The sequence below is a fragment of the Bombyx mori genome, chromosome 11, assembly GCF_030269925.1.
Source record: "Bombyx mori chromosome 11, ASM3026992v2".
In the NCBI taxonomy this organism is placed as follows: Eukaryota; Metazoa; Arthropoda; class Insecta; order Lepidoptera; family Bombycidae; genus Bombyx; species Bombyx mori.
The window spans coordinates 7,846,691-7,873,782 of NC_085117.1; the positions used below are offsets into that span (position 1 = coordinate 7,846,691).

Genomic DNA, 27,092 nt, shown 5'->3' on the forward strand with positions numbered 1-27,092 from the left:
GACGAGCAAGCAAGCAAAGATTAATATGTTTTAAATTCGTAAATATGTGTTTTTTAATCCCATAAAAATTCATTTATTTTCATAAGTGATTCTTATCCACCTGATGGTTGTCTAGAAAGATCGGTATTAACGATAAGACCGCACATTGTACTTTTTTTATTTAATATTTTGCATCTTTATTTTTGTGTACTTTAAAGCACATTCTCTCTCTTTCTCTAAAAAAAAATCAAACCCATAAATGTTTCACATTTAGTTACTTAACTGTACCACATATTAATGTGCAATAGAAAAGCTTGTCGCGATATTAACTTGTCTAAAATTGATTTTTATTATATGTTCATTAGACATGTTAGGTACTAAGTCTGCACATTTCATTTAACGCGTCATTGTTGCATAGTCCATTACTTGTTCATTAAGTACAGTCTAGTTCTTTGGAAAGGAGACCTTCTAGCGATTTGATTCTAATTAAGGCCACGTACGTCTGGATAGTTGATAATACAATAGAAAAGACATAGAATATTGCAATATGCATCTTGTGTTCCGTGTATAAAACATCATTTGTTCAGTGTTGTGACCGATATTCGATATTTATGTAGGTATGTATAGCGAATAACGAATATCGATTTTCGTGCCCGTGAACGTATGACTGTTCTTTCTTCATTCAGAATCCCGAGAGCAGATCAGACCCTGATCACACTTAGAATGGGTTATTATAATTGAATATCTCTACTGCTAATATGTTTCTTTTCTGTACTGCTAATAATTCAGATTTCGTTAGTCTAGAGTCTAGACCGAACCCTGAGTACAGGAACCACGGTAGAACTTAAAACCGTGGACCGTTGAGGAAATCTAGAGTTAATCTGCCAATTCAGATCATGCTTACCGTAAAAAAGCATTGTAATAAAATTTTAACCAACACGTGAGACAAGAAGTGGCTCTGAATTAACTTGCAAAATTTGACCTATACAAACATACAGACAGTTAATGCGAGTTAAATGAAGCTTTTCTAATGTATTTTTACGCTTTATTGGAATGAAATTATTAGAATCCCAACCTACCCCGTACATTGACAATGATAAGAATAAAAAATATTTAAGATCTTAATTGAAAACAGTAGTTATTAATGGTATGATAGATATGCTGATTTAAGATCATGATTATAAAAAAAATGTATCTATCTATTATTTCGTTATATACAGCATAATATACAGCATAATTTTCATAATTTTATACAGAATGACATTGTTAGTTAATACATAATATTTCAATATTATAAAATATTTTAATTCTCTAAGTTAAATCGATGCGATAGAGGAGAACGATGAAACTTAAGTTGTCATTTTGCTGAAACTTGAGTTGTCATTAAGTTGTCAATGACAGTCATTTTATAGTATTTATCATTTTATAGTATTTTTCAGTATTTATCAATGTGAAATGTAATAATCCAGATTCATACATATACACATACAAAGGCTACATGTATGTAGACAATGTAAACATAGAACACACACAATCACGCCACGTCGCATGCAGGCTTTGTCTGCTGGATTCCCTGTGCCTATATTTCCGCGCCCAAAAAAGCGCAACAAAAACAAAATGAATAGACGCGGGGCGATTGGCAAAACAACGACACGGTTGCCATGGTAACTGCCGCACTCCGCCGAAAATATGGTCGCAAAGGTTTTGCAAAGGGTAACGAGAATGCACGATGATCGATAGATTTTGTTTTATTTTGCTGTCTGATGCAGTCTTATTTAATATTTTCAATATTTACCAGTAACCAGTGCCGTAATCTAGGTAGCTATTTTTTTAAAGACGGACAGTTGAGTTCTTTGTCCTTCTGATTTTTGTGATGGAATCCGTCAAATCCATAGACAGAACGCAAAGTTAAGTTCAGGTTAATTGGTAATTGCATAATGCTCACGACGGGACGAATCTTTTAAATTAAGAAATATATTAAATTAATTTATTCTGTTTGCCATTTGTTCACTTTATATTGAAAACAATTCAAAGTAAAAAAAAATTAGAAAAATAGTTATTATTCATTAATGTTAAACTCGTCGTTAGCACGGAGACTTTCGGAATCTCTTGGTGCTTAAAACAATTTGCTAACAGTGGATATTGTTCATTCAGTACTAATGATTGTTATTATACTCGCAGTTATGTACTTAGTAAATCGCAACTCTGCTCGCCCTAATTAATTGCACAGTGCACACGACATCACTAGAAATGTCAACGTATTTTGTTTTCCCTTTACAGCTGCAGTACGTAAAATGTACCAGTGAAGTAATTACTCTTAAAATGTTTGAAATTGAATTTCAATTAAATTACTTAGCTGAAATTGGGACTTTCGACCTCATGTATCAAAGTGGGTGGTGGTTCACGTTGCGAGGAGCATCGTCCCTTGTCTTACCCACCTTCCCTCGTCAAAGGAATTCTTAACTGGCTACTAATAAACTCATAAACTTATGGCTCATACTTTACTTATACGTATATTCTGACTTATCGAACTAGATGTGATCTAGATTTTATTTAATTGTGTTTTGGTTTATTTTCCTTTAAATTCACATCCTCATTAAAATCTGCAAAATACCAACAATGGCTTTACAGTATTAATAGCTGTACGTAAAGATTACTTTTTCCCCTTTAAAACCGAATTTAGGGTGTAGGTACTAAAAATGTAACACTCTTTGTGGGTCACATCATGATTATGGCTGATTAGATTGCAATCCGTTATAATATAGTCCTAAAAAGCATATCGCTATAAAATTCGGTTTCATATTGTCTTTTGGCTGGCTTTATAAAATGGTGATAGTGCAATACAAATTAGTAAAATTTGAATAATTGAGATGCCTAGAATAAGATTTAAGCAGAAGTAATGACATTTATATAGAGCGAGATAAATTTTATAAATATCTAGTGATAGAAAATAATAGGTATGTATATTATTATTATTTTAATGTCCAAACATCCACTAGCCAACGACACACAAAACTGAACCGTCCGTCACGGTTATCGGCAATACTTCTCGCTACAGTTAAGAAATTAACTAACGGAATACACAGCATTGATAACGAATTAAATGCAGAGCTCGTTTATAATAGTTATTGTTAAAAGAAATTGGAAGTGAAAGCTGCCATTGCTGTTTGCCGCCAGTGGCCGTTTCGTCGATCGCTTGGACATGGAACGCGCCAAGATATCAAGGGCTATGCAGCCTTAAACATATTAATGTTGTATTTTGAACTAATTTGCGATATTAACATGTTATTCATGCTGATTTGTAGCGATGAAGGTCATGATGAATTTGTAAACATTGTTACACAAGGTTGACTGGAAGAGGTCGCTTTCAGTGATAAGTCCGTCTATTGTACTTTAGTTTTAAGTTTAACTTTACTCATTCAATTTTTCTGTACATTGTCGATATTTTAGTCTATCTAGGCGCAATAAATTGTTTTGTATTGTATAAAGTAAATACTAACAAAACCAATTTACACTTATACAATCTGTAACAGGTTGCAAACAATAAAAATGATATTGTGTATTTCCGTAGTCACGTCCATGTCTACGGTTTTATTTTTCAATATTGATTATTTTAAAATGCCAGTAAACGGGCGGGATGTTTCCTGTCAGAAAATGTTTTTTTTTAATACTCGAATATTGATTAGCAGTTGGGTACCACCACCCTGCCTATTTTTGTCGTGAAGCAGTAATACGGTTTAAAGGGTGGGGCAGCCATTGTAACTATACTTGGAGCTCATATCTCAAGGTGGGTGGCATTTATGTTGTAGATGTCTATGGGCTCCGGTAACCACTTAACACCAGGTGGGCTGTGAGCTGGTCCACCCATCTATGCAATAAAAAAAACTTCATACTGGGAAACTGCTATATTCATATCATTTCCACTGCCTACACTAGCACTGTTTTTTCAATTTGTTCCTTAGACAAGATGGTGCTCCTTACTTCTACCCTCCATAATCGTTTCATTTTGAGTTATGCTTAAATATTATCTATAAATAAAGGATAGGTGGTACATTTAATGGGATACTAAATCCAAACAAAATACTTATTGCGTTTAGTTATCGTATACATAGTGAATATTTAAATTAACGTATTAGTGTGTATTTTTTGTGTCTCCTCAAGCTTGGAACCGAACCGACTAGTTCCGAGAACGTCTGTAGGTCGGGCCGCGCTATTTCTAGAAAACTATAAAAAGTTAAAGGTCAAAACGGCCCTAAAACCTAAGTTATGGCTGCCGATACGCGCGCTGAGAGTGCTTAACGTGTTTTGTTTGACAAAGTCTTTTGCTTTATTTAAATGGTGCTTTAATAAATTGTATACCAAATACTAATTCCTCAAATTGATAGCTTCGTCATTGGTATTCAAATGATAATATTAATATTGTATTTTTTTATTATTAACTAATTAACATAAATTCATTAACGATAAATTTCTTCGGGTAAACAGATTATTTTTTCTGATATCGAATTGGCCTTTCGACTCGATGTTATTTGGCTAGCCCATAAACTAAGGACTCTTCTATCTCTCTTAACCCATTCGTGAATTTTCATCCGGCAAACCATAGATAATACACATAAATTACGGCAAACCACTATAACGTAAAATTATATGATATATATGACAAAACATTCGTCGAATGAACACTAATAAGTGAGTTAAATTGTAAAACAAACAAACCACGAATCTCAAGTACTCGTAATCATTTACACAACGTATGCATTAAGATATATAAATCTTATTGATGTCTCACCGTCCTTTTAAACTAGAACGCATTACTGTTTCGCAGCAGAAATAAGCTAGATGTACCTGCCAGTGATTAAGATACGCCCTCCCGCTCGTAAATGCTGACTAGAAATCGCAATAAAGCTGGTATGATGCTCCAACCCTTTCACCGTTGAATCCCTTGGTAGCTTTACCCAGAATTGAGTTTACAATATTCTTAACAAGAACTTTCTCCTGACAATAACAAATACAAGAAAAAAATAATTAGCAAAATCGGTCCAATCGTTCACGCGTGATGCCGTGAACAAGGGAAATAGGGATTCATTCTCATACACTTACATATTATATGTGTAGATAAAGGCCGGATAATCTAGTCCTAAATGGTATTCAGAGAACCATTGGCTTTTGGTGGCATTTGTCACGTGTTTTACGCGTTCATAAACTAATTTAAACCATAAATATTTTAATAGGCAATAACTTGGTGATGACCAATAAAATCTTGGAAGCTTTTTATAAAGTTAATTGTGCAGATAAATCGAGTTTACTTTACGGCACTATTTAAGTGTTAGTACTAATTTCTTTTTTTGTTTTTTGTTTTATTTATAGTGCATGTTTTGTTATTGAAGTGGAAGGGTAGAGGATTTTATGAACAACAGGCTGAAGCATTATCCATGGGCAGCATAAAGGATATCTCTTCGCACATCTTGAGCCGGAGATATGGAATCACAGCTCCTTATACAGGGTGTAGCGGAACCAATTGCAAAATTGAAATTTACATAAATGATATCCCTTTAGTTAGTTCTGTGTCATTTAATGTTTTCCAATGTTATCTTATCAGGAATCTTAACTGCCTTATTTTTCGGAAACACTTAAAGTACTCCCTGTATGTTCACATTGCTGACATTATCTGAGGTATAGAGGTAATAAGAGATAATTCTATAATACGAAAGTTTGAAGACGATGGACAATCCAAGAGATGCCGCAGTTTTCGCCTGTAAAATATATATAAAATGTGGCGAGTCGCGGAGTGCACAGACGTGGTAGGTATATATCCTTGTGTATAAGCCACACGTGAAGCCGAGATGATGACTGGCTAAGAAATGAGCAGGAATACCAAAAGGACAAACTGTGAAATTTACTCAACCAATTTACTTACAAAACGACCTACTCTTACGGCCAGAGATAATATACTCTATCCGTAAAAAGTGTCCCCCAAAATGTCATTAAGTAGAGTGACGTTCGTGTTACAATAATTATAAATAGTCATGCTTTAACTAAAACCGACTTCAAATAGAAAAAAATAGATATTCCAAAACAAATTAATTCCAAACAATAATCGTCGAAATCGGTTGGCGTGATATTGAGTTATTGAATTATTCATCTATTTGTCGCGCACGTACTTAATGCAAATTTAAGACTTATATGGTTTTCTCATGCTATAACGAGACAAGCTAAGAAGATACAGCTCCAGTTCTAAGGTCTCAGTATAGTTACAACGGCTGCCCCACCCTTCAAACCGAAACGCATTATTGCTTCACGGCAGAAATACGTATTTCATTGGAAAAATTGGTACCCGTCTGCGGGATTAGAACACCGGTGTATCGCAACATACAAATGCACCGGACGTCTTATCCTTTAGGCCACGACGACTTCCAAAACGTACTGCTTTGAGATAATCATTTTTTGGACTCGATCCCAATATCTATATGGTCCAGCGTTAGTTGCTGCATCCACGCTTCAATTAAATAGGTACATGTTGACAGTGAAGACTATGACTTTCTCCTGCGTGTAAAGCTTTATATTAAACATGTGTTCAAACGACGCGCTCGCGTGACAATTTATTTCAAAAAGTACATCCGTTATACACAATGAACATGTAATTTGGAGTGTGCAACTATATTTTAAATTACGATGAAGATTCTTTTATAATTCGGTTGATACCGAAGTTGGCTTACTGAAGCTAGATGAAGAATCGGTTTTTTTTGGTCAGCAGGAAATCGCCGGACTTTTTTTAAGGGAGTTTATGATCTGGTAACTAAAACCTTTAAGTCATGTCTTATTTTAATTTATATTCTTATTTTTATGAAAAATGATTATATGGAGTGAAATGAAATGAAATGAAGATGATTAATTTGAGACATTAATCAACTGGGATGAAATTAAATGAAATGCGATGAGGTGATATGGGATAAAATGTAATCTCAGTAAAATGGTGGTCATTTACTGAGATTTTTTCAGTGGATTTTTTGGAGGATCCCGAGAAGTTACGTCCTACAACTTTGTATAATTTTCCCACATTTGTGCACTTTCACAGATATTAAACAATTAATAAGCCATCGTTATTACGCATTTAACCTGAAGAAACACTAAATAGACAAAATAAAACAAATCACACAAATTATCTCCTCGCGTTCCCGCCAAAAAGTCCTCGCCGGACTTCCGCCCTCCACTAGGGATGGAGGGCGGGGCATGTCGGAGTCGAACCGACTAAATCCTTCTGTCGTTCAACAATCCACGTCCGAACCTCGCTTGACACACTCATGAAAAGGCAAAGGGGGAAAAGTGAAGCGCTTAGTGCAGAGAACATCTCTCAAATGACGAATCAGTAAAGGTATACGAAAAATGAGCGCGAAAATTTGTTATTTTTTTTTTAAAAGAAATCTCACACTTGGCTGCAAATAAAAATTAATTGAAACTGAGAGTGACGATTGCTTATTACTGAACATAGGTAGTATAAACGGATCCTCAGGGTGGTGGCGACAATTGAGACAATTTACATCCACACGAAATAATATATTCTCTTTAGTACACGTTACGGTGGGTAGAATACGAATGCAACAGAGATATGCTAACCGTCGGTATTTATACAATCATCTTGACCTATTTTAATACAAACTGAGTAGGTAATATTAAACATTGTTCATCTTAATTATTCTGCTGATTATTTACGTACAATTATTATTTAATAATATCGAATTATGTAACAAATAACATTAAGGCTTATTGCGCCGGAAGCTGTCAAGCGGAAGGCGCCAATAAAATATTATAAGTATAAAGAAAATATGAATGAACTATTTACTTGATTATGAAATTACTAATTATATTATAAGAATAATAAGTTCTATATATTTCCTAAGTTCGTAAATAATTTATTATGTGAGGCCGGAAGTGTTGCTCGATAACATTCGGCCATCCTGTGTATGCCGTGTCCCACGGCGATCAGCGCTGCTATTGGCGCCTGGTTTGTCGCTGGTGTATGGCACCTGAAATTGACATGTTTAAGTTGTACATCACACAGCTTTTATTTGTTGTACATCACACAGCTTTTAATTGTTTGTACATCACACAGCTTTTAATTGTTTGTACATCACACAGCTTTTATTTGTTGTACATCACACAGCTTTTATTTGTTGTACATCACACAGCTTTTATTTGTTGTACATCACACAGCTTTTATTTGTTGTACATCACACAGCTTTTATTTGTTGTACATCACACAGCTTTTATTTGTTGTACATCACACAGCTTTTATTTGTTGTACATCACACAGCTTTTATTTGTTGTACATCACACAGCTTTTATTTGTTGTACATCACACAGCTTTTATTTGTTGTACATCACACAGCTTTTATTTGTTGTACATCACACAGCTTTTATTTGTTGTACATCACACAGCTTTTATTTGTTGTACATCACACAGCTTTTATTTGTTGTACATCACACAGCTTTTATTTGTTGTATATCACACAGCTTTTATTTGTTGTATATCACACAGCTTTTATTTGTTGTATATAACACAGCTTTTATTTGTTGTATATAACACAGCTTTTATTTTTTTTGTACATCACACAGCTTTTATTGTTAACTGATGCAGCCTCTATCCTGAAATAGTTTGATTTTGTTTTATCAGATACTTGCAATTCTGGGTCAGTAGATTGGCCAAGTATCATAACGTTCATACTACTTTGTAGACTCATTTTTATTAGTAATAATTTCCACGCGTGCTTATTAATCAATTATGTTTCCATTCAATGATTTTGTCTCAGATATTAATTATTTTTAAAAAGCAATCTTTCGACCTTACAAGTCCACCCAAAAGGACATAGGACATGCAGCCCAGCTCAAAATATACAGAATTCATAAGAAATGTTTCATTAGTGTTAATATTGAGATAAACTTGTACCAAAGCAGCATTTTCCTGTGATATTATACAGCTGTGTCCTAAATACATTGGACAAGTCTGTCTGTAATTTTATTTCACTAAGAGTACTATTAAAAGTTTCACTACTACCCACGAATTTAACAGAATTTTGTGATATTGATATTAATCATTGATTCTCCGATTATTAAATCTATATCAGCGATGTCGTAATTCGTTATTTCCACAAAGCCACAATAATGTTGTCTATATGAACATTCACGGGGATGCTCCTAAAGAGGTCGACGAGTATGAGCCTCCAAAACCTCTCATTGTAACCACGGAAGACGAATCTTTAATTTTTTAACTTATCAGCATATGCCACACAGAATATTTAATTTGCTGCCCATGTCTATGTATGCAATGAGACTAGAGCCATTAATTAACACTATTTTTTTTTGCAAATCTATGCATACGCTGTATGTTGTAAATAAGATATTACTCACTTTTGGGTGTGAAGAGCTGGCCGCATACCATCAGCTGACCGACGTGTGTCCCGGGCGATGGCACACCTCGCAGCGCGGCTCTTTGCAGTTCTTTGTTTCATGACCTTCTCTTCGGCAGGCGTAACATTTCTTTGGTTGAAAGTCGGTCCCTCTTGCAACTGGAGCAACAGCACCTTCTCCATGTGGTAGCCATTCGGGGATGTGTAGTATAGTTGCGGTGGTGTATCGCACAATCCCTAGCCGACCCACGAAGACATATCTGCATGATGAACTGGCAGTCTTTGTTGTCCCATCCATATACGTGATCCAACTGGTCGATCTTGTGCAGCCATCCCTTGACGTTGCTAGATTTTTCATCCGGCCGGAACGTTGGAATAACCCCCGCATCGGTTTGGGTGACACGTCGCATTTTGTATCCCCTGTGTTTCTCAGCGGTCTCAAATCCGTCAATGTATGGGCCTGGCATAATCCCACTTCTGAAGTATAAACGGATCCTCAGGGTGGTGGCGACAATTGAGACAATTTACATCCACACGAAATAATATATTCTCTTTAGTACACGTCACGGTGGGTAGAATACGAATGCAACAGAGATATGCTAACCGTCGGTATTTATACAATCATCTTGACCTATTTTAATACAAACTGAGTAGGTAATATTAAACATTGTTCATCTTAATTATTCTGCTGATTATTTACGTACAATTATTATTTAATAATATCGAATTATGTAACAAATAACATTAAGGCTTTTTGCGCCGGAAGCTGTCAAGCGGAAGGCGCCAATAAAATATTATAAGTATAAAGAAAATATGAATGAACTATTTACTTGATTATGAAATTACTAATTATATTATAAGAATAATAAGTTCTATATATTTCCTAAGTTCGTAAATAATTTATTATGTGAGGCCGGAAGTGTTGCTCGATAACAGTAGAGAACTCTCCAGTTTGCCTTGAAATATAAGGTGGAAATCTCAATACTGTAATGGCTGTACAAGTTTGAGGTGTTTGCAAAATGCTATGACATTTGATAGCTTTCACACACAGAGTAGAGTAGAAAAATTAGTGACTTCGATATTGTAATGTTCCTGAAGGCGAAAATGTCCAATGCTCTAACTGAAGCGGAAAACAATTATAAACTGCCACTTTCTTATTGCATCCTTAAGTGAACAAGCTCACGGCCCATCTGGTGTTAAGAGGTTACGGAAGCCCGCAGACACGTTAATCCCATATGGTACATGAAGTTTATGTCTTAATTGTCTAGTAATTATACAATTTTTGCGCGTTTAATTTTATTACACGATGTTATTCCTTCGCCGTGGAAGTCAATCGTGAACAAATGTTCTGTACGTATTTCATTAGAAAAATTGATAGGTACCTGCTTGCAGGATTCGCATACTCAGCTGAACAATCAGCTGAATTCAACTAACGCAATCGGTAATAAATTATTCATAATTTTCAGTTTTTTTTTGTTCAGAAAACACATACAAAGGACCAACTGTTTATTTAAAACTAGGTAACCGATACAGAAATCTTGTCAGAATTTGAAATGTGTTTTTTAACTGTGTGTTTTTCAACATTTAGAATAAACTAGCTGTACCCGTCCGCTTCACTGGGCATTTAAAATTAACATTATTATTTCTCACCCACACAAAGATTCTCATCATTAACGCACCCGCAACTGGTGTAGGGAGTCCAACACTCATATAAATATTAGCCTATCCGTTAAGTACATGTATTTTCTACATGGATACCAAGTTTCAAATCAATCGGTTCCATGGTTCAGTAGTTATAACAGAACATCCGTAAAAACCACCGTAGATTTATATATTAGTATAGATTAAACAAAAAATGCTTTGCGCAGATGAGCAGCTGATAGGTGATCTGCTCTGCATTTTCTCATCAATAATAAAATACTAATCACTACACAAAGCTACAACTCAAAAAACAAAAAACCACAGATAATATTTTCCCTACATTCAAAAGAAATCACTAATTGAAAATTGTAGCTTTTAAAATCAATGCTTGTTTCGCTTTCTTACAACTAGATGGCACTAGGTACTAAGACGCGTTCGATCTATATAAAATGAAAAAATTGGCCTTTAAAAATAAATAAAAATATCAGCGAATTCAAGCAAAATAACACAAAACATTAAAACAAAATAACCTATTAGTTTACAACCAAGTGAAAATTCAATTAAATAATCATAATGGATCACGTTCATTCATTACGGCGGACGCCATTTAAAAAAATTATTAAATACACTTACAACCAAATTAAAGTGTTAAAGATAAAATTACTCACGTATCTGTTATCTTTTTGCCGGGTATCGGACAATGGACCGGGGGATCGCGAGCCATCGCCGCTAACGGTCGGCAAAATCAGATTGTTATTACACGGTTGCTTTTTATCGGACATTCTTTGGCGCAAAAAGTTCGTTGATTTGAACGCTGGGCTGTCGTACTAGTGCGTATTGGCTGTTAGTTATATTGATTATTTAAAGCATTTTACAAGACGCAGTGAAATCTTTATGTAGCTGTCTGAATTTTAATAGATTTATGGGGATAACATTTTTTTCGAAAGCGTCTTTTACTTTTGCTAGATATGTTGGTGTTTCAATATTAATGGGCACACAAGTTTTAGAGACAACGTTAACCAAATATTTAGAGAACAAGAAAAAACATAATCCCTGAATAAGATTACGAAAACATTGTTCAAATAACACCATTTCATGGAATTATTAATGCACAATGGTTCTAAATAAAGAAATATGTCGTCAAGCCGACTTATTTGTGTGTATCAGATATAAGTTGTTCTCTCCTTTTTTATGCCTTTTTTGCTACAATGTATGCGCTTGTGATTATTTCCATGATTGTTAGAATTATTACATTATTCATGCGATTACTAAATTTGCCAACTCTTAAAACATTCACTACGCAATCTGAAATATTTACACTTAAATTCTCGCGTAACGAAATGAAATGATCAAGAAGCTAGCAAAGGGTCATCGACCTTTAATTTTTACCTACATCGACGCCAATCCGAAGCGAGCTTTTTGCAACTAAGGCGCCACGCGAGTGCGGTGCGACAAGTGTTAAATTGGACTTCGAGATAAAAACAACAAAAAAGTACGTTGCACTAGAAAGAGTTAGAATAAAAAAAAAATGTACAAAATGATTGTGTCTTTATTGCTTAGATCCAACACTTTCTAAGTTTTGCGGTGTCCGATGATAAAACGAGGAATCAGAGAAAGGTATTCTCAGTTTTAACGTGGTTTTAATGGTAACACAATTTTACTGGTATTGTCGTCATAGGTATGCTTCGAATCCTTATCTGTGAACACATATTGGGGCGTTTTATAAGTCGATCAGGCTCACTCAGGAGCCCAGGACGTAACGCATCCACCCAATCTTCTCTCCGTGCTGGTGGACGCTACTGATAGCTGCAATCAAAGCCCAGGCTCCTGTACTGGTAATATCAGCCCCCTGAGTTTATCATTATGTTTTCTCTGTGGGTTTCTGATCTGGTAAAAGCAGTCGTGATGCCACTGCTCTTGAGCTGTTAGGTCTCACGTAGGGCCACTCGGGTTGTTAGCAAATCTCTACTTCTGAACCTTTGAGATCACCAATCAGTCCTAGTGATGCGCCAAGGTTTGCGGAACACCCAGAAACGTTCTATCTCAAACAAAAAGTTATTTACATACATGAGAAGTTTATCTTTAAATTCGGAATCCTGCCTCCCCTTTGTGAGATTTTCTATATTTGTTTAAGTGACTAAATTTCGCTTAATGTGTGTGATTGTCGATTCACGGATTCCGGGGTATAGGGCATGAAATTTAGAACATAAAATCAAGCAAATCTCTACTTATGAGCCTTTGAGTTCGTCCATCCGTTCTAATGAAGCGCCAAGGTTTGCGGAACACCCAGAAACCATCTATGCCACACAAAAAGTTTTTTTACATACATGAGAAGTTTATCTTTAAATTCGGAACCCTCCCTCCTTTTTGTGAGATTTTTCTTGTTTGTTTAAGTGACTAAATTTCGCTTAATGTGTGTGATTGTCAATTCACGGATTCCGGGATAAAGGGCATGAAATTTAGAACATAAAACCGTTTAATAATATATAGTATTTGCTTCGGTCTTTGTACTTCGTGGACATAATTAAATCTTACTTTTACGGTTTAACCCCGCGTTTTTTTTTTTTTTTTTTTTTCGTTTTATTATTTCTGACGCTTCGAAAACTCTTATACAGTTTTCATCGTCACGCACGGACTCTTTTACCGTTTTTATTATTTATTTTAACAATTCTGATTATATTTCATTCGTTTGCCAAATAATTTCTCAGTAACCTAACTGTTAATTATACGAATAAATTACTGAGGTATTCTATGGTGAGTCAGGTCACAATACTCATATAGGTTAAATACACTGTGAGCTCTTCGTGTTGTGCCGCTGTTCTATTATTTATTCTTATTATTCCCGCTTATTATTAATAAGCGCACGCTTGAATCTTCGCGGGTACTGGAGTAAGGAATAGGTGGGATGATACCACCCGTACAAGGTCGCTAAGCCTCTAGCCCTACAATCTATACAATTCCAATAATAATAAAAGTACTATTGTTATTTCTTTATTTATTGCTTAGATGGGTGGACGAGCTCACCTGGTGTTAAGTGTTTACTGGAGCCCATAGACATCTACAGCGTAAATGCGCAACCCACCTTGAGATTTAAATTCTAAGGTCTCAGTTTAATTACAACGGCTGCCCCATCCTTCAAACCGAAACGCATTACTGCTTCACGGCACAAATAGGCAGGGTGGTGGTACCTACCCGTACGGACTCACAAAAGGCCCTACCACCAGAAATAATTATAACTAATAATAATAATAAGTAATAATTATTACTATACTCGTACTAAAATTGGCTATCGCTCGCTCAGAAAGCTCATGAATGAAGACCTAACCGCCGCGAGAACGATAAAAAGAATCTCCATATTCGTGAAATGATTCAAAAAAGAACAAAGTAGGAATAAAAAGAAATGAAAAAGATAAAAAAGAAAAGATCGGAGCAAGAGTTCGCGGCACGTTCCTTTAAAAAGAGAAGAACTATTCCGGCGAAGCGTGAATGAAAAACGCGCTTGTGACGATTGCGCTATAGCGTAAATGAGTGCCAGAAAGTTCAAGCCTATATGGTAACAAAAACCGGCGTGATGTTGAAATAAAATAAAAAAAATTGCACGCGACTGTTTGATTCAAAAAATGTATTTGAATAGTACCATTCACACCGTAGAAAAGGGTTTGGTAATTAACTCTAGCTGCCTCGAGATACTGCCACCAGTTTCGATCAGTTTACATGGATAATACTAATTTAATTTACCACTAGTCTGTAAAAAATTCTAAATTAATTGCTAGATGTAGTACCAATCCTATTTAAATATACATATATCTCATCTAAATAAATATGCATCTTAATCTTATGTTCTAAAAAGCGGTACAATGAACTGTAGACTCTGCTCGATGGTTACTATGAAAACCAGCTCGTTTATCTTTGCTAATAAAAACTGAAACTACGACCTAAGTAAGATACTTAGCTAGCCTTGAGAGGCTATATCAGCTTCTCCTTGACGTGTAGGTGAGCTCACGGGCTTTAAACCGGGTGTGTTGCTAACACTGGCCCTAGGAAGAGCAGTGATTCGCAGAATCTACCACCGGATCGGAAATGCGACTCACTGAGAAGATCCGGCAAGAAATTCAGTGGGCTATTCAGTCACAAAGCGCTACGATGCCGTAATGTACTAGCTGGAAGTAATCTACGCTGTGTACCGAAGCGCAACCGTAAGTCCGTCATTATTATTTTTATTTTAGTGCTACATTTCTTTTTATTTTTCACTTTGTTTATTATTATTTTATTCTTTTTATCTCGTGAGCCGTATGTAGGTCAGGAGAGGAACTTTTTGGTGTTCCCCGAGACTCATTGAGGGCGCGTTGCTCGTTTTGTGATCTGCAAGTGCGTTGAACCGATACATTGAACTTGAGGTCTTACTTGCGAGATTATGACGTCACTTTTCGTTATCAATTGAAGATGAAATAGATTATTAATTGAGAAATTCGTCACGAAATCTTCAACGAAACTGATTGGTGCTACACATAAATAAATAAACTCTAACAACGTATCTAATAATAAATTAATCTCGTTTATTTCGCTCTCTCAAATAACTTCAAATTATGGAATAAAGACGGTGATTTTTGTAAGTTTTTTTTATCACTACATATTTTTACCGACGGTGGCTCACATGACAGCATGAAAATTGAACCAATACGTCATTATTAAGGTTCTACCATTTTACAAACAGCTTTGGCGATGAGATATTGTGTATAATATTAAAAATAGAAAGCCGCAGAATTTACAAGTCTGCGTATGTAAATTGTAAATGCTAAATATCACCATCTCTGCTCCATGACAGTGATGAGTTTCATAGCAAAAATATTTCGACTTGTTGTCTGAAGGTGGTTTTTAAAGACGTTGTGGTCTAAAGGTTAAGGCGCCCGGTGCATTCGTATCGAGCGACGCAACTGTGCCGGTATTCGAATCCTGCAATCAGTATGCTTAAAGCGAGTTTTTGAACGCTCTCGATAGCGTAAAAGTTAACTCAAATTCGTACGGAGTTGGAACGTTTGCCTACGTTTGCCGCTAGGGGTGCTATTCGAACTGCATACATATAAGAGTTAGCTTTTACGCTATCAAGAACCTTAAAAAACTCGCTCTAAGCACACAGGTACCAATTTTTCAAATTAAATACGTACTTAAAAAACAATTCACGTCTCCATGGTAACGGAATAGCATTGTATAACAAAAATAATTGCGTAATTACTGTCGTTCTTCTGAGCCGTGTACTTAGATTTCAGTCTTACCTATGATATGTGCAGCTAATCATCTATCCATTCATGTTCGAACTGTAAGACAGCTGTTGTAACGACACGATTTTTTAAAAATCTTTAATTGGTTGGACGGGCTCACGGCCCACCTGGTGTTAAGTACTTATCAGAGCCCACAGACATCTACAAAGTAAATACCGCCACCAACCTTGAGATATGAGCTCTAAGGTCTCAGGCTAGTTACAACGGCTACCCGACCCTTTAAACCAAAACGCGTTACTGCTTCACGGCAGAAATAGGCGCTTTTGTATATATAAAGCTATGTCTCATAATCTACGGTGGTATCCTCCTGTTATCTTCGGTATAAATAAGAATTTAAGACCAGGTGACCTGCGAAAGGGCTTACCTAAATAAATAAACATGTAAAGGATAAGACAAGCCTTGCAAGCTCGTTTTATTTTGCTGCCACGAACGATTCGCGATCGACACTTGTTTCGGAGCATTCGAGCTTTGCAAGCAACTTTGTAAGCCTCACTAGCCTTTGGTACAAAAATCTACTTTGCACTTTATATTTAATTGAAAGAGTTCACGGCTCCCTTGGTGTAATTTTTACTTGTGGTAGGACCTCTCGTGAGTCTACACGGCTAGGTACCACCACCCTGCCTATTTCTGCCGTGAAGCAGTAATGCGTTTCGATTTGAAGGGTAGGACAGCCATTCTAAACTGAGACCTTACAACTCATATCTCAAGGTGGGTGGGTGGCATTCACGTTGTAGATGTCTATGGGCTCCGGTAACCACTTAACACCGGGTGGGCTGTGAGCTCGTCCTCCCATTTATGCAATAAAAAAAAGCCTATAGGCAATTCATCCAGACTCCTTAAACTATGAGGTTGAAGCCTATTACTGTATTACAGTTGTTACATTGTGCGGCAAAAATAGCCAGGATGACCGTACCTACGGGCTTTAGCTCACACTACTATCTGTAATTACCATCGCATTAAGCTTGTATAATACACATTCTCCCGTGAATCCCTTGTATTTCTAGTCTGCAACATTACTGCTATAGTTTTATATTTTGCAGAAATTCTGTAATTTAAATGGTTGTCCGGAAGAGATCGCTTTTAGTGATAGGACCGCCTATTGTACAAATGTATCTGGTTTTTAACCGACTTCAAACAAGGAGGAGGTTCTGAATTCGACTGTATGTTTTTTTTTATGTTCGTTACCTCATGACATTTGACTGGGTGAATCGATTTTGATGATTCTTTTTTTATTAGAAAGCTGACGCTTCCCGTGTGGTCCCATTTCAATTTAGTCCAGTTCTGATAATGGTATCCATGAGATAGCCATATAAGTCTTAAATTTGCATCAAGTACGTGCGCGACAAATAAATGAATAACTCAATAAATCAATGTCACGCCAACCGATTTCGATGATTATTGTTTTTAGTGTATATTAATTTGTTTTGGAAAATCTTTTTTTTTCTATTTGAAGTCGGTTTTTGTTAAAGCACGTCTATTTACAATTATTATTACTATCTTGTTTTTGAATGTAAATTGTGTTCGGATGTGCAATATAGCGTATTCTCTCTGTGTGTGTGTGTGTGTGTGTGTGTGTTTAATGCGAGTTTTTAATAATAATATTCTGGAATAGTTGGAACGTTTGCCTACGTTCGGCTCTAGGGGCGCTGTTCCAAGTGCATACAAATTTGACTTAACTTTTACGCTATCGAAAACGTTAAAAAACTCGCAAAAAAGCACGCAGAGCGGTGGGACTTCAACAACCGAGGCTTGGTAAATGTCTCTGACAGTAGTTCGTGTTTTTGCTGATGTCCTTTAGCGACGGTAACAATGTACCCTCAGGGAGATGGCACAGCACGCCTGTTTTCAATGGTAATAATAAAAAGACAGTCAAAGGCGGTAAGCTAGGATTCTCTACTGTATTCTAAATACCGGAAACACATCATCGGGAAATTTTGATACGGAACCGAATATCTTAAAAATAGTGTTCCTAATCGATATCGAACTCAGATTCCGTGGTATAGCAGTCAATACTGTCACTAGCCTAACAAGACGATCGTCAGTGAATAATGATGCAACAATTTTTCCTTGTTAAAATGAGTAAACAAAAAATTATGACAGAAAACATAATATATTATAATAAATCATATTTTACATAATTTATGCAATGATTAAGCATTATAAGTGGGTATTCAAAAATACGTAAATAACGTGTTTCTGTAATGAAATTACAGAAAACAATATTATATTAATACAATCAATTTTTTTGTATTATTCTCTGTTTGTACTAAGTATTCACATTTTACATAAAATTCTACATCAAAAACATAAAAACAATATGTTGTTCTGAATATTTCAAATATCAACCAAAAGTTTTTTTTTTTTTAAACTTAACCTATGTCGATTTTAATCCAACAATAAAACTCCAATATGAAATATCACAAATGGCCACTAACACCACAGAGGATTTCGTCATCGTTCCGAGAAAAAAAGTAAAAATAAACTGGAAGCTTGCATCTCCCGTCTCAAGGTCAAATCCTGAAGACCGACAAGGACGCATTGACCTCATCGAGCGCGTTAAAATGAGACAAAGAACCCAGTCTTCGTCCTTTAAAAAGGGAAAGTGGTAGATTAAGCATTGGTGAGAGTGAGATGAAAAAATAACCAATCGAAGGAACGGCGTAGAAGGATGCGTTCGGCTTAAGTGCGACAGAGACGGGATCGGACCGGTTATTTTAAAGGGCTGGCGAACGTGGTCCACGGTGAAGCTGCCCAGCAATCGTATTTAAAGTTGATTAAAGATCCAAGCGGATCTAAAACCGAGATAAGCCGCTCCGTGTAATAAACAATTATAAAAATTTGCAAAAAACACACTTTATTTATTCGAGATACGATTGTGACCTTCAAGGGAATTCTCATTTGTTTATATTCGAAATAAAACATCTTAACAAATGTTTGTTGTTTGAAAATTGTTAAATTTTCATTATCATTATCATAATCAATTGTTAAATATTGTAGTTTTTATTTAGCCATATACATATGTAGTTCGAGGAGAGGTAAACCTAACAAGAAAAGGCTGGATTGCGTGACAGATGATATGCTTAAGAGGGGAGTGAGCGAAGAAATGGTATATGATAGAGGTGTATGGAATGAGAAAACATGTTGCGCCGATCCCAGGTAACTGGGAGAAGGACAGGAGAATGATAATATGTAATTCGATATAAAACGGCTTAGTCAATAATAGCTCACTTAAGAATTAGATAGGGAATACCTTTGTTTTTCTTGAACATCCTAGTTTCCATGAGGTGAGGAAATTAAATAGGAGACCAATGATGAGGAAGTGGTATAAGTCGAAGAGAGTGGAATAGTCCACTGTGACTATTTATTTTTGCAATAGACAGGCTAATTTACATAGAATCCTTCTAGTGTTAAAGGATTATTGAAGGTAGAAGACATCGCAACCTGAATTGTCAACTTGAAACTAAAATCTGGGACCTGCCTACGTCAGACCTTCGTGTGTTCAAGTTAAAAGGAAACGTGGGATACGCAGCTGTGTCCGTACGAAGTTTTCCTCCACGGGAAATTAAAAAATATAAACCATTGAATCTATATATTCTGTTTTTTTTATTATTATTTTTCTCTACCTATTCGCTGGTAGCCTAAGGGCTACGCCCGGACGAGTAGGTGAGCTCACGGGTTCAACCTGAGAGAATTTGCTAACACTAGCCCTAGCAAGAGCAGTGGCTCGCAGACTCTACCACCCGATCCGAAACGCGACCCACTGAGAAGATCGGGCGAGAAACTCAGTGGGCTGTATCTATTTGTTCTATTTGTTCTTTGTCGAAGCCGACGAGTTCGACGAGGACGGTGACCGGTATAAATAAAAAAACTATGTACCTCCTTCTAGTATTTTGAAACTTCCTCTTCCTTCTATCCTCCATCCATTCATCTTAGAAGTAGACGAGAAACGCATTTTCTGACGTTATTACAGAATCATTCTACTGGACGTATTAGCGGTCATGAAATATATTTATTTTTTTATTGCTTAGATGAGTGAACGAGCTCACAGCTCACCTGGTGTTAAGTGATTACTGGAGCCCATAGACATCTATAACGTAAATGCGCCACCCACCTTGAGATATAAGTTCTAAGGTCTCAAGTATAGTTACAACGGCTGCCCCGCCCTTCAAACCGAAACGCATTAGTGCTTCACGGCAGAATTAGGCACGGCAGGTCCGCACGGGTAGACGGTGGTACCTACCCGTGCGGACTCACAAGAGGTCCTACCACCAGTAAAATAATACGATGTTAATTGAATGTTATTGTATTTGTTTGACATTTAGTATCCTAAAGACTACAAGTAGAATAGGTCGTTAATCCATACATCTTGGCATGATCGTTAGTAAAAACTCTACTCATAAGTTAATTTTTTTATTGCATTACATAGTTGAAGGAAGTTATGGCCAGCCTAAAGTTTTTAATCTCAACTATGTGACTGCCGACATTGGCCTTGAAACATGAAAACAACGTGTCAACTGACTGTCCCACTATTCAAAACGGGACGTTACAATGCTACGCGACAGAAAAAGTCAAAATGGTTGAGTCTAATCTTCCAGGAACATAATACGTCTCCAATACCCCAAATAATTGTGGTACTTTTTGCTTATTCATAAATTAAGGCGGGACATTATACTTTTGGTATCTTATACCTTTAAATTTAAATAATCTGAATCTCGGAAACGGCTCCAACAATTTTCATAAAATTTAGTATACAGGGGATTTCGGGGGCGATAAATCGACCTAGCTACGATTTATTTTCAGAAAATTTTGTTTTATTCGTGTTTTCAATAATCAACTCTTCCCGACATCTATTGGCGAGTAACAATACTATTTTTTTTAATTGAGGGCAACTAACCGCTTTAAAGACACAACAAGATGGCGTTATAAAAAAAAAACCGGTCATCAACTAGTAAATTATTATAACCCAATTTATAACTATATTATTTTCACAGAGCCTTAAACAATCAGACAATGTTGAAGATCTGTTAGCAGGCTTAGAAAACCACAATGGAAAAAATACCTACATTATTTGTAAGATTCATATTCAGGCTAATATATAGTATAGTAATATGTAGTAGTATAGTAGTAGTATGAATCTTTCATATTCAGGCTAATATACAGTACAATAAATTGATTATTTTGCTTTAAAAGTTTTGCCTATACTAAACGTGGGTATGTGTTTCGTATCCCCTCGACTGAGAGAGTAAACGCGGCTGATTCGCGGGAACGGGTCAACTCGGCTCAAGGTCAGGGGAAGATGAACAGGGTTTTGTGGAGAGGATGTTGATATATTTTGTTTTTTATGTGTCAGCTGTGTCAGGTGTAACTATTCGCAGTTTTGTTTAAAAATCTTATCTCCATTTGCAGCGAAGAATTCGTGTTCCCATTCCCAATTCCCAATTCGAACAACTTTGCCAGATAGGACAATGAAATACCGACATTTGCCATAACATACGAGGTCGGAGAATCAATCTTATTCTAAAAAATCATTGCTGCATTGTGACAAAACAAAAAAACAGGCATGATGGTCGTAAATACGCAATGTAATTCTTCCTGTTGTTTTTTTAACACTCAAAACAAAATCCATAATTTTAAAACACTCCACGACACCTTTGTCCTCTATTCAACATTTACCAATAAGTATTTGTGTCCACACGCACACAGCAATTTCCTCGCAATTATTTGCGTGTGTGCATGCATCGTACACACGACGCAAGAATGCAACGCGTTGTTGACACAGCCAACTTCGATATTCCTTTATTTATTGCTATAAAAGCCCTTTGAAAGCGTTACATAGCATTAAGCACTGTAACCGCTAGAGAATAAGGTAGTGATTTATTCACATACAAATCATTGACGACCTTTTGTAATAAGTTATATAAAATTTGTCTTCCGTTACAAATGACTGTTACTCGTAAAGGAATAATGTAGGAAATCTTTTAAAAAAAATATGTGTAGATATGTCCTTTTCGTTTTATGGTCAACGAAGTATATTTAAATGAGGATTTATGCGTTGCGTCTGGTCTTTTGGCGATATTCGCGGATAAGGCTTTGTTACGTATTGAGAAAAAAAAACACGATTCTTGGCTTCGATCTGCAGTTTTCAAGCCTACGGCGATTCGGTAGTTCGAGAGAATAAATATTGGATAATTAATTAGGGATAATGCGATTCCTGGAAGCCACAGCCATACCTATAGATAATCGAAGAGATTTAAAATACATTGCTTGTATTAAACCGAACGTTCTGGTCTTGTTTGTTTTCAGTACGAACAACACGGGAGATAAATCGTATTTTCGGAATCACTTAATGTTAAATTTTTTTTTAATGTCTCATACAGTGTTTTTTCTTGATAATGTAAATCAAAACTACAATTTCGTTTACTTGGTGACATGCAATTGAAATCTTAAATTTGTAGTGACGTAAATTAATTGAATGAAGAATTAATTTTCCGAACAAAAGATCGCTCCAACCCATATAACAGTATTGAACAGTTAATCGCAATTACTGGTCGAAAAACAAGAGTTCAAAACAAGACTGCCAGTCTGACGGCATACCGTCAAACCAGTTCGGCTTCTGACATCCTGCGTATTTCAATCAGGATCAGGTACATGTATCCTATATATTGTTTTTTACTAAAAGGCTTTAATTTGTTACAAATTGTTTCTTAATTTTAATAAGAGTATTATCGGTCGTAGTCTCATTATGATAGCTTTGGTTAGGTGGTGCATAAGTATCTCCCTGGTCACTACATAACTAGCGGTATTTCCGCATCTTTTTCTTTCTTTTTCAATTGCTTAGATGGGTGGACGAGCTCACAGCCCACCTGGTGCTAAGTGGTTACTGGAGCCCATAGACATCTGCAACGTAAATGCGCCACCCACCTTGAGATATAAGTTCTAAGGTCTCGGTATAGTTACAACGGCTGCCCTACCCTTCAAACTGAAACGCATTGCATTGCAAACGCACGGCAGAAATAAGTAGGGTGGTGGTACCTACCCGCACGGACTCACAAGAGGTCCTACTATCTACTCCAGTTGATAGTGAACATTCTATAAGTTTGTCTTCGCGTTATTCGTTCACTCATGTCTTATCCGACCACGCAACGCAAAGCCGCCGTCGCCCGAAACATGTCTTGTCGGAACCCCCGGATTCACTATCGATGCTTTCAGGTCTCTCAAGCACCGGTCACCGTCCGGTCTTCGTCGCGATCGACGAGTTTGACAAGCGAACTAACCCATAAACACAGCCCACTGAGTTTCTCGCCGGGTCTTCTAAGTGGGTCGCGATTCCGATCCGGTGGTAGACTTTGCGAAGCACTATTGGCACAAGGCTAGGTATGGACTCTAGTTTAATCATGACGGAAGCTTAAAAACCTATGTTGTAGTTTGAAGGGAATTCACATTCGAAAAGCAGCAAATAGTGAAACATCTTCTATCTTCTATATATATAAAAATTAATTGCTGTTCGTTGGTCTCGCTAAAACTCGAGAACGACTGGACCGATTTGGCTTATTTTGGTCTTGAATGATTTGTGGAAGCCCAGAGAGGTTTGAAAGGTAAATAAATATGAAAATGCTCGGAATTAAATAAAAATAACAATTTTGTTTTCCCTTTGATGTGTCCCCCCCTCGGACGGATTCCTTTTGTTTGTTTTAAGTTTATTTTATACAAAAGTTTAGGTCTTTTATTTACCGATTGAGGCACTACGAAGTCTGCCGTGTCAGCTAGTATTGAATAATATCAAGATATAATTTAGAAGGTTTCATATCACAACACATGCGCATTTATAACGTTGTCCAACCAAACAAACCGGCTCGGTAGAAGATATTCTAATTATATTACCGAAGTTCCAATATCGAATGATTTTAGTTCAAATCAGATTAATTTAGCAATCCTGATGCGTTTTGAAGTCGCAATATTTTGCATTATCAAACTCTGAATTAATGGACACCTACTAAAACTATACATTAGGAAATAAAAGAACATGCTGGATAGCAGGGGATTCGAGCGTGAAGGAATAAAAAAACAGACAGAAAATACAGACAGAATAACAGATTCAAATTCAATCAAAATCAAAAAATCTATCAACTGAATTTATTGTATTGAAGAAATCTATTATTTATGTAAAAATCAGAAACTACGTAGCTAGGTTTTTTGTAATTACCATTTTTATTATGGCTCAATCAAAAGTATGCGCTTCTGCTCTAAAATCGGTAAAGTTGTACTCTTTCTAATACTACGTAGGATTCGTGGTATACGTAATATGACTAGAATAAAAATCGAAAGTTGGATTTTATAGTAACATAGAAACACTTTCATTGGACACGTTTCCCACAAAAGGACGACTAACCGGTTCGGTCGCGATACGGTCACACACAAAAAAAAAAACTCGTATTAATTTGGGATCTCGTAAAAAACGATAGCTTTACGAACGAAAAAAAAAGTAATAGCCATAAAAAAGGATTGACTTGGAGGTAAAAAAGGTAAAAATGAATCGCCTTCAAAGAAAGGGTTGGCCGTCTACAGGGTGGTGGCTTTTTCAAATAATTATTTTACAAGCGCGCAGATATGTTTCATTCTCGTTTCCTTGCTACTTCAAGACGTCTTAAAATTAAACAAAAAAATAAAATTAATTTAACCAAATCATTGAAAGCCATATCCAAATAGAGCAGCTGTTGATTGAATTTATAAACAAATATTTGAATACAGTTAGAGTACTAAATATTGGCAATGTGTCAGCAATCTATTGCTGTGGTCACCGGGCAGATACTGATAACTCCGAAATACTTAGTAAAGGTTCGGTGCTTATATTCAGTAATAAAGTATTTTTTGCATATTCGCATATATCTGGTCGAGTTACAAGGTTCTATTCTGGATTTTGCTTGATTTTATGACAGCATCGTCAACATAGATAATGCCTTTATCAAATTCAATAATAGTTTTTTTTCCGAAATTGTTTCTCTGTAAGATTTTTCTACATTTACACCACGTCTTCGTACAGAAGGATGACACATGTGATGTGATTTTTATATTTCCTGCACTCAGTACTTGCGTCAATGCGCCTTATTACTACTATGATTATTCTTATGAGAATTATAAATCCGTGAGATAACAATTTTTAAAGGGGTGTGGTTTTGTTCTTTTTACGTCATGAAAATAAATGGATTAACTGAGTACTTGTATAGAGAGGGAGGATTTATAGCACATGTTAAATATTGAGAGAATCATTATGTTTCTTATACATTTTTTTTCGGTTTCTTTCGTATGTAATCTTTTAGTACTTACTCTCGTCTGTTTTGTTCAATTTAATTTCAATACAAGCACTTTCATAGCGCAATGAACCTAATATATTACGAGTATAGTACTAAGCAACACTGAGTAATGTTTATTTTTTTTCACCTGACAGACCATGTAGATTTAACGACAAAGGGAAGATCTTCCACCGAGCGGGTGATATTGCTCGTTAGACCGACGACGGTCCGAATGTTGTTGTTCGGAACTTGTATATATGCGAGCTTATCTTAAAAATGCGTAAGCGAGATTCAGGCATCTGTCAAATATCTTGCGTCGTATGATGGCTTCCGCCACAAACACAGTGCGCCAACAGTACATTTACAATGAGCTCCGAAATCTCGGGATAAATATTAAATAACTCCTAGCAGCTTTGTATTTTATATGGTAAATAATATTTTCGCTTTCGACTCTATTGGCGACGGTAACCACTCACCATCAGGTTGGCCATATGCTGTCTGCTTACAAGGACAATAAAAAAAATCGAAAACTTGATTTTGTGTTTATGTTCGACTATGTTTTTTTTTATTGCTTAGATGGATTGACGAGCTCACAGCCCACCTGATGTTAAGCGGTTACTAGAGCCCATAGACATCTACAACGTAAATGCGCCACTCACCTTGAGATATAAGTTCTAAGGTCTCAGTATAGTTACAACGGCTACGCAAACCCTAGTTCTAACATACGTGAAGCATCAGCGAGACTGTAAGCTCGTCGTCAATTTAACACGTTGACTGCATCATGTGGTTTAAAAAGCCTCATGATAGATTGTCCCCTTGCGGCACTGTGCGGCAGTCAAAGCCGCGTTTTTTCGCAATACGTCCGCATTTCTATGTTCAAGGGTATATTAAAAAATGAAATTTAGTGAGTTATCATACGCACCGTAAAGAAGTCCACTTTTGAATCGAGAAGACCTCATACACACTGGCTGAAGAATTCCTCAAAATGGTCCCGCCGTCAACGTGTTAAGCTGCAGACAAAATAACACAACATAACAAAACAGTGAACCACATGTGGATTGTTTTCGAACACGCTGTATCCACGAATGACATTGTACATCGTAGTCAAGTTTAGAGAGGCTACAAATTCCTGATGTCCCATTTTGTTTATTAACTGCACTCTCATTAAATTTACGCGGATAAATAAAATGTTTCTCTTTATTGTTTAGTTATTGTTTTGTTTAATAAGACCAACAGACCGCGTCGCGCATTTTAATACAAACTAGTGGTCCCGCAGTAGTTGAAATTCGACTATAATTAATTGAAATTATAAGTTTCAACATTATTATGGTCCTATTGTTACAGATTTTGCCAAGACTACACTATAGGCAAATATTCGTAATATTAAAGATAAACAATACTAACCTATTTTCAATTTGACTACAGACTAAGCAATAACAAAAGTTTGACAATACTTCAGTGCAATAAACAAAGAGTACATGTGTTTGTGTCAAATACAT

General features: G+C 36.1%; 1 protein-coding gene across 1 annotated transcript; it reads right to left on the reverse strand.

The window, feature by feature from the left end:
* Positions 1 to 7,656: 7,656 nt before the first annotated feature.
* LOC119629169 (uncharacterized) lies at positions 7,657 to 10,316 on the reverse strand. Its single transcript, XM_038014196.2, has 2 exons — positions 9,385 to 10,316; positions 7,657 to 8,003 (listed from the first exon to the last, which is right to left on the reverse strand). The coding sequence occupies exons 1-2, from the start codon at positions 9,564 to 9,566 to the stop codon at positions 7,862 to 7,864; spliced, it is 324 nt and encodes a 107-aa protein (XP_037870124.1). The 5' UTR covers positions 9,567 to 10,316; the 3' UTR covers positions 7,657 to 7,861.
* Between the last annotated feature and the right edge of the window lie 16,776 nt (positions 10,317 to 27,092).

Excerpts from the sequence above, each read along its gene's own strand:
- LOC119629169 (XM_038014196.2), bottom strand. The coding sequence starts at position 9,566 with ATGGAGAAGGTGCTGTTGCTCCAGTTGCAAGAGGGACCGACTTTCAAC. Across the intron at positions 8,004-9,384 it reads CCAGCTCTTCACACCCAAAA|GTGCCATACACCAGCGACAA; the intron begins GTGAGTAATATC and ends TGTCAATTTCAG.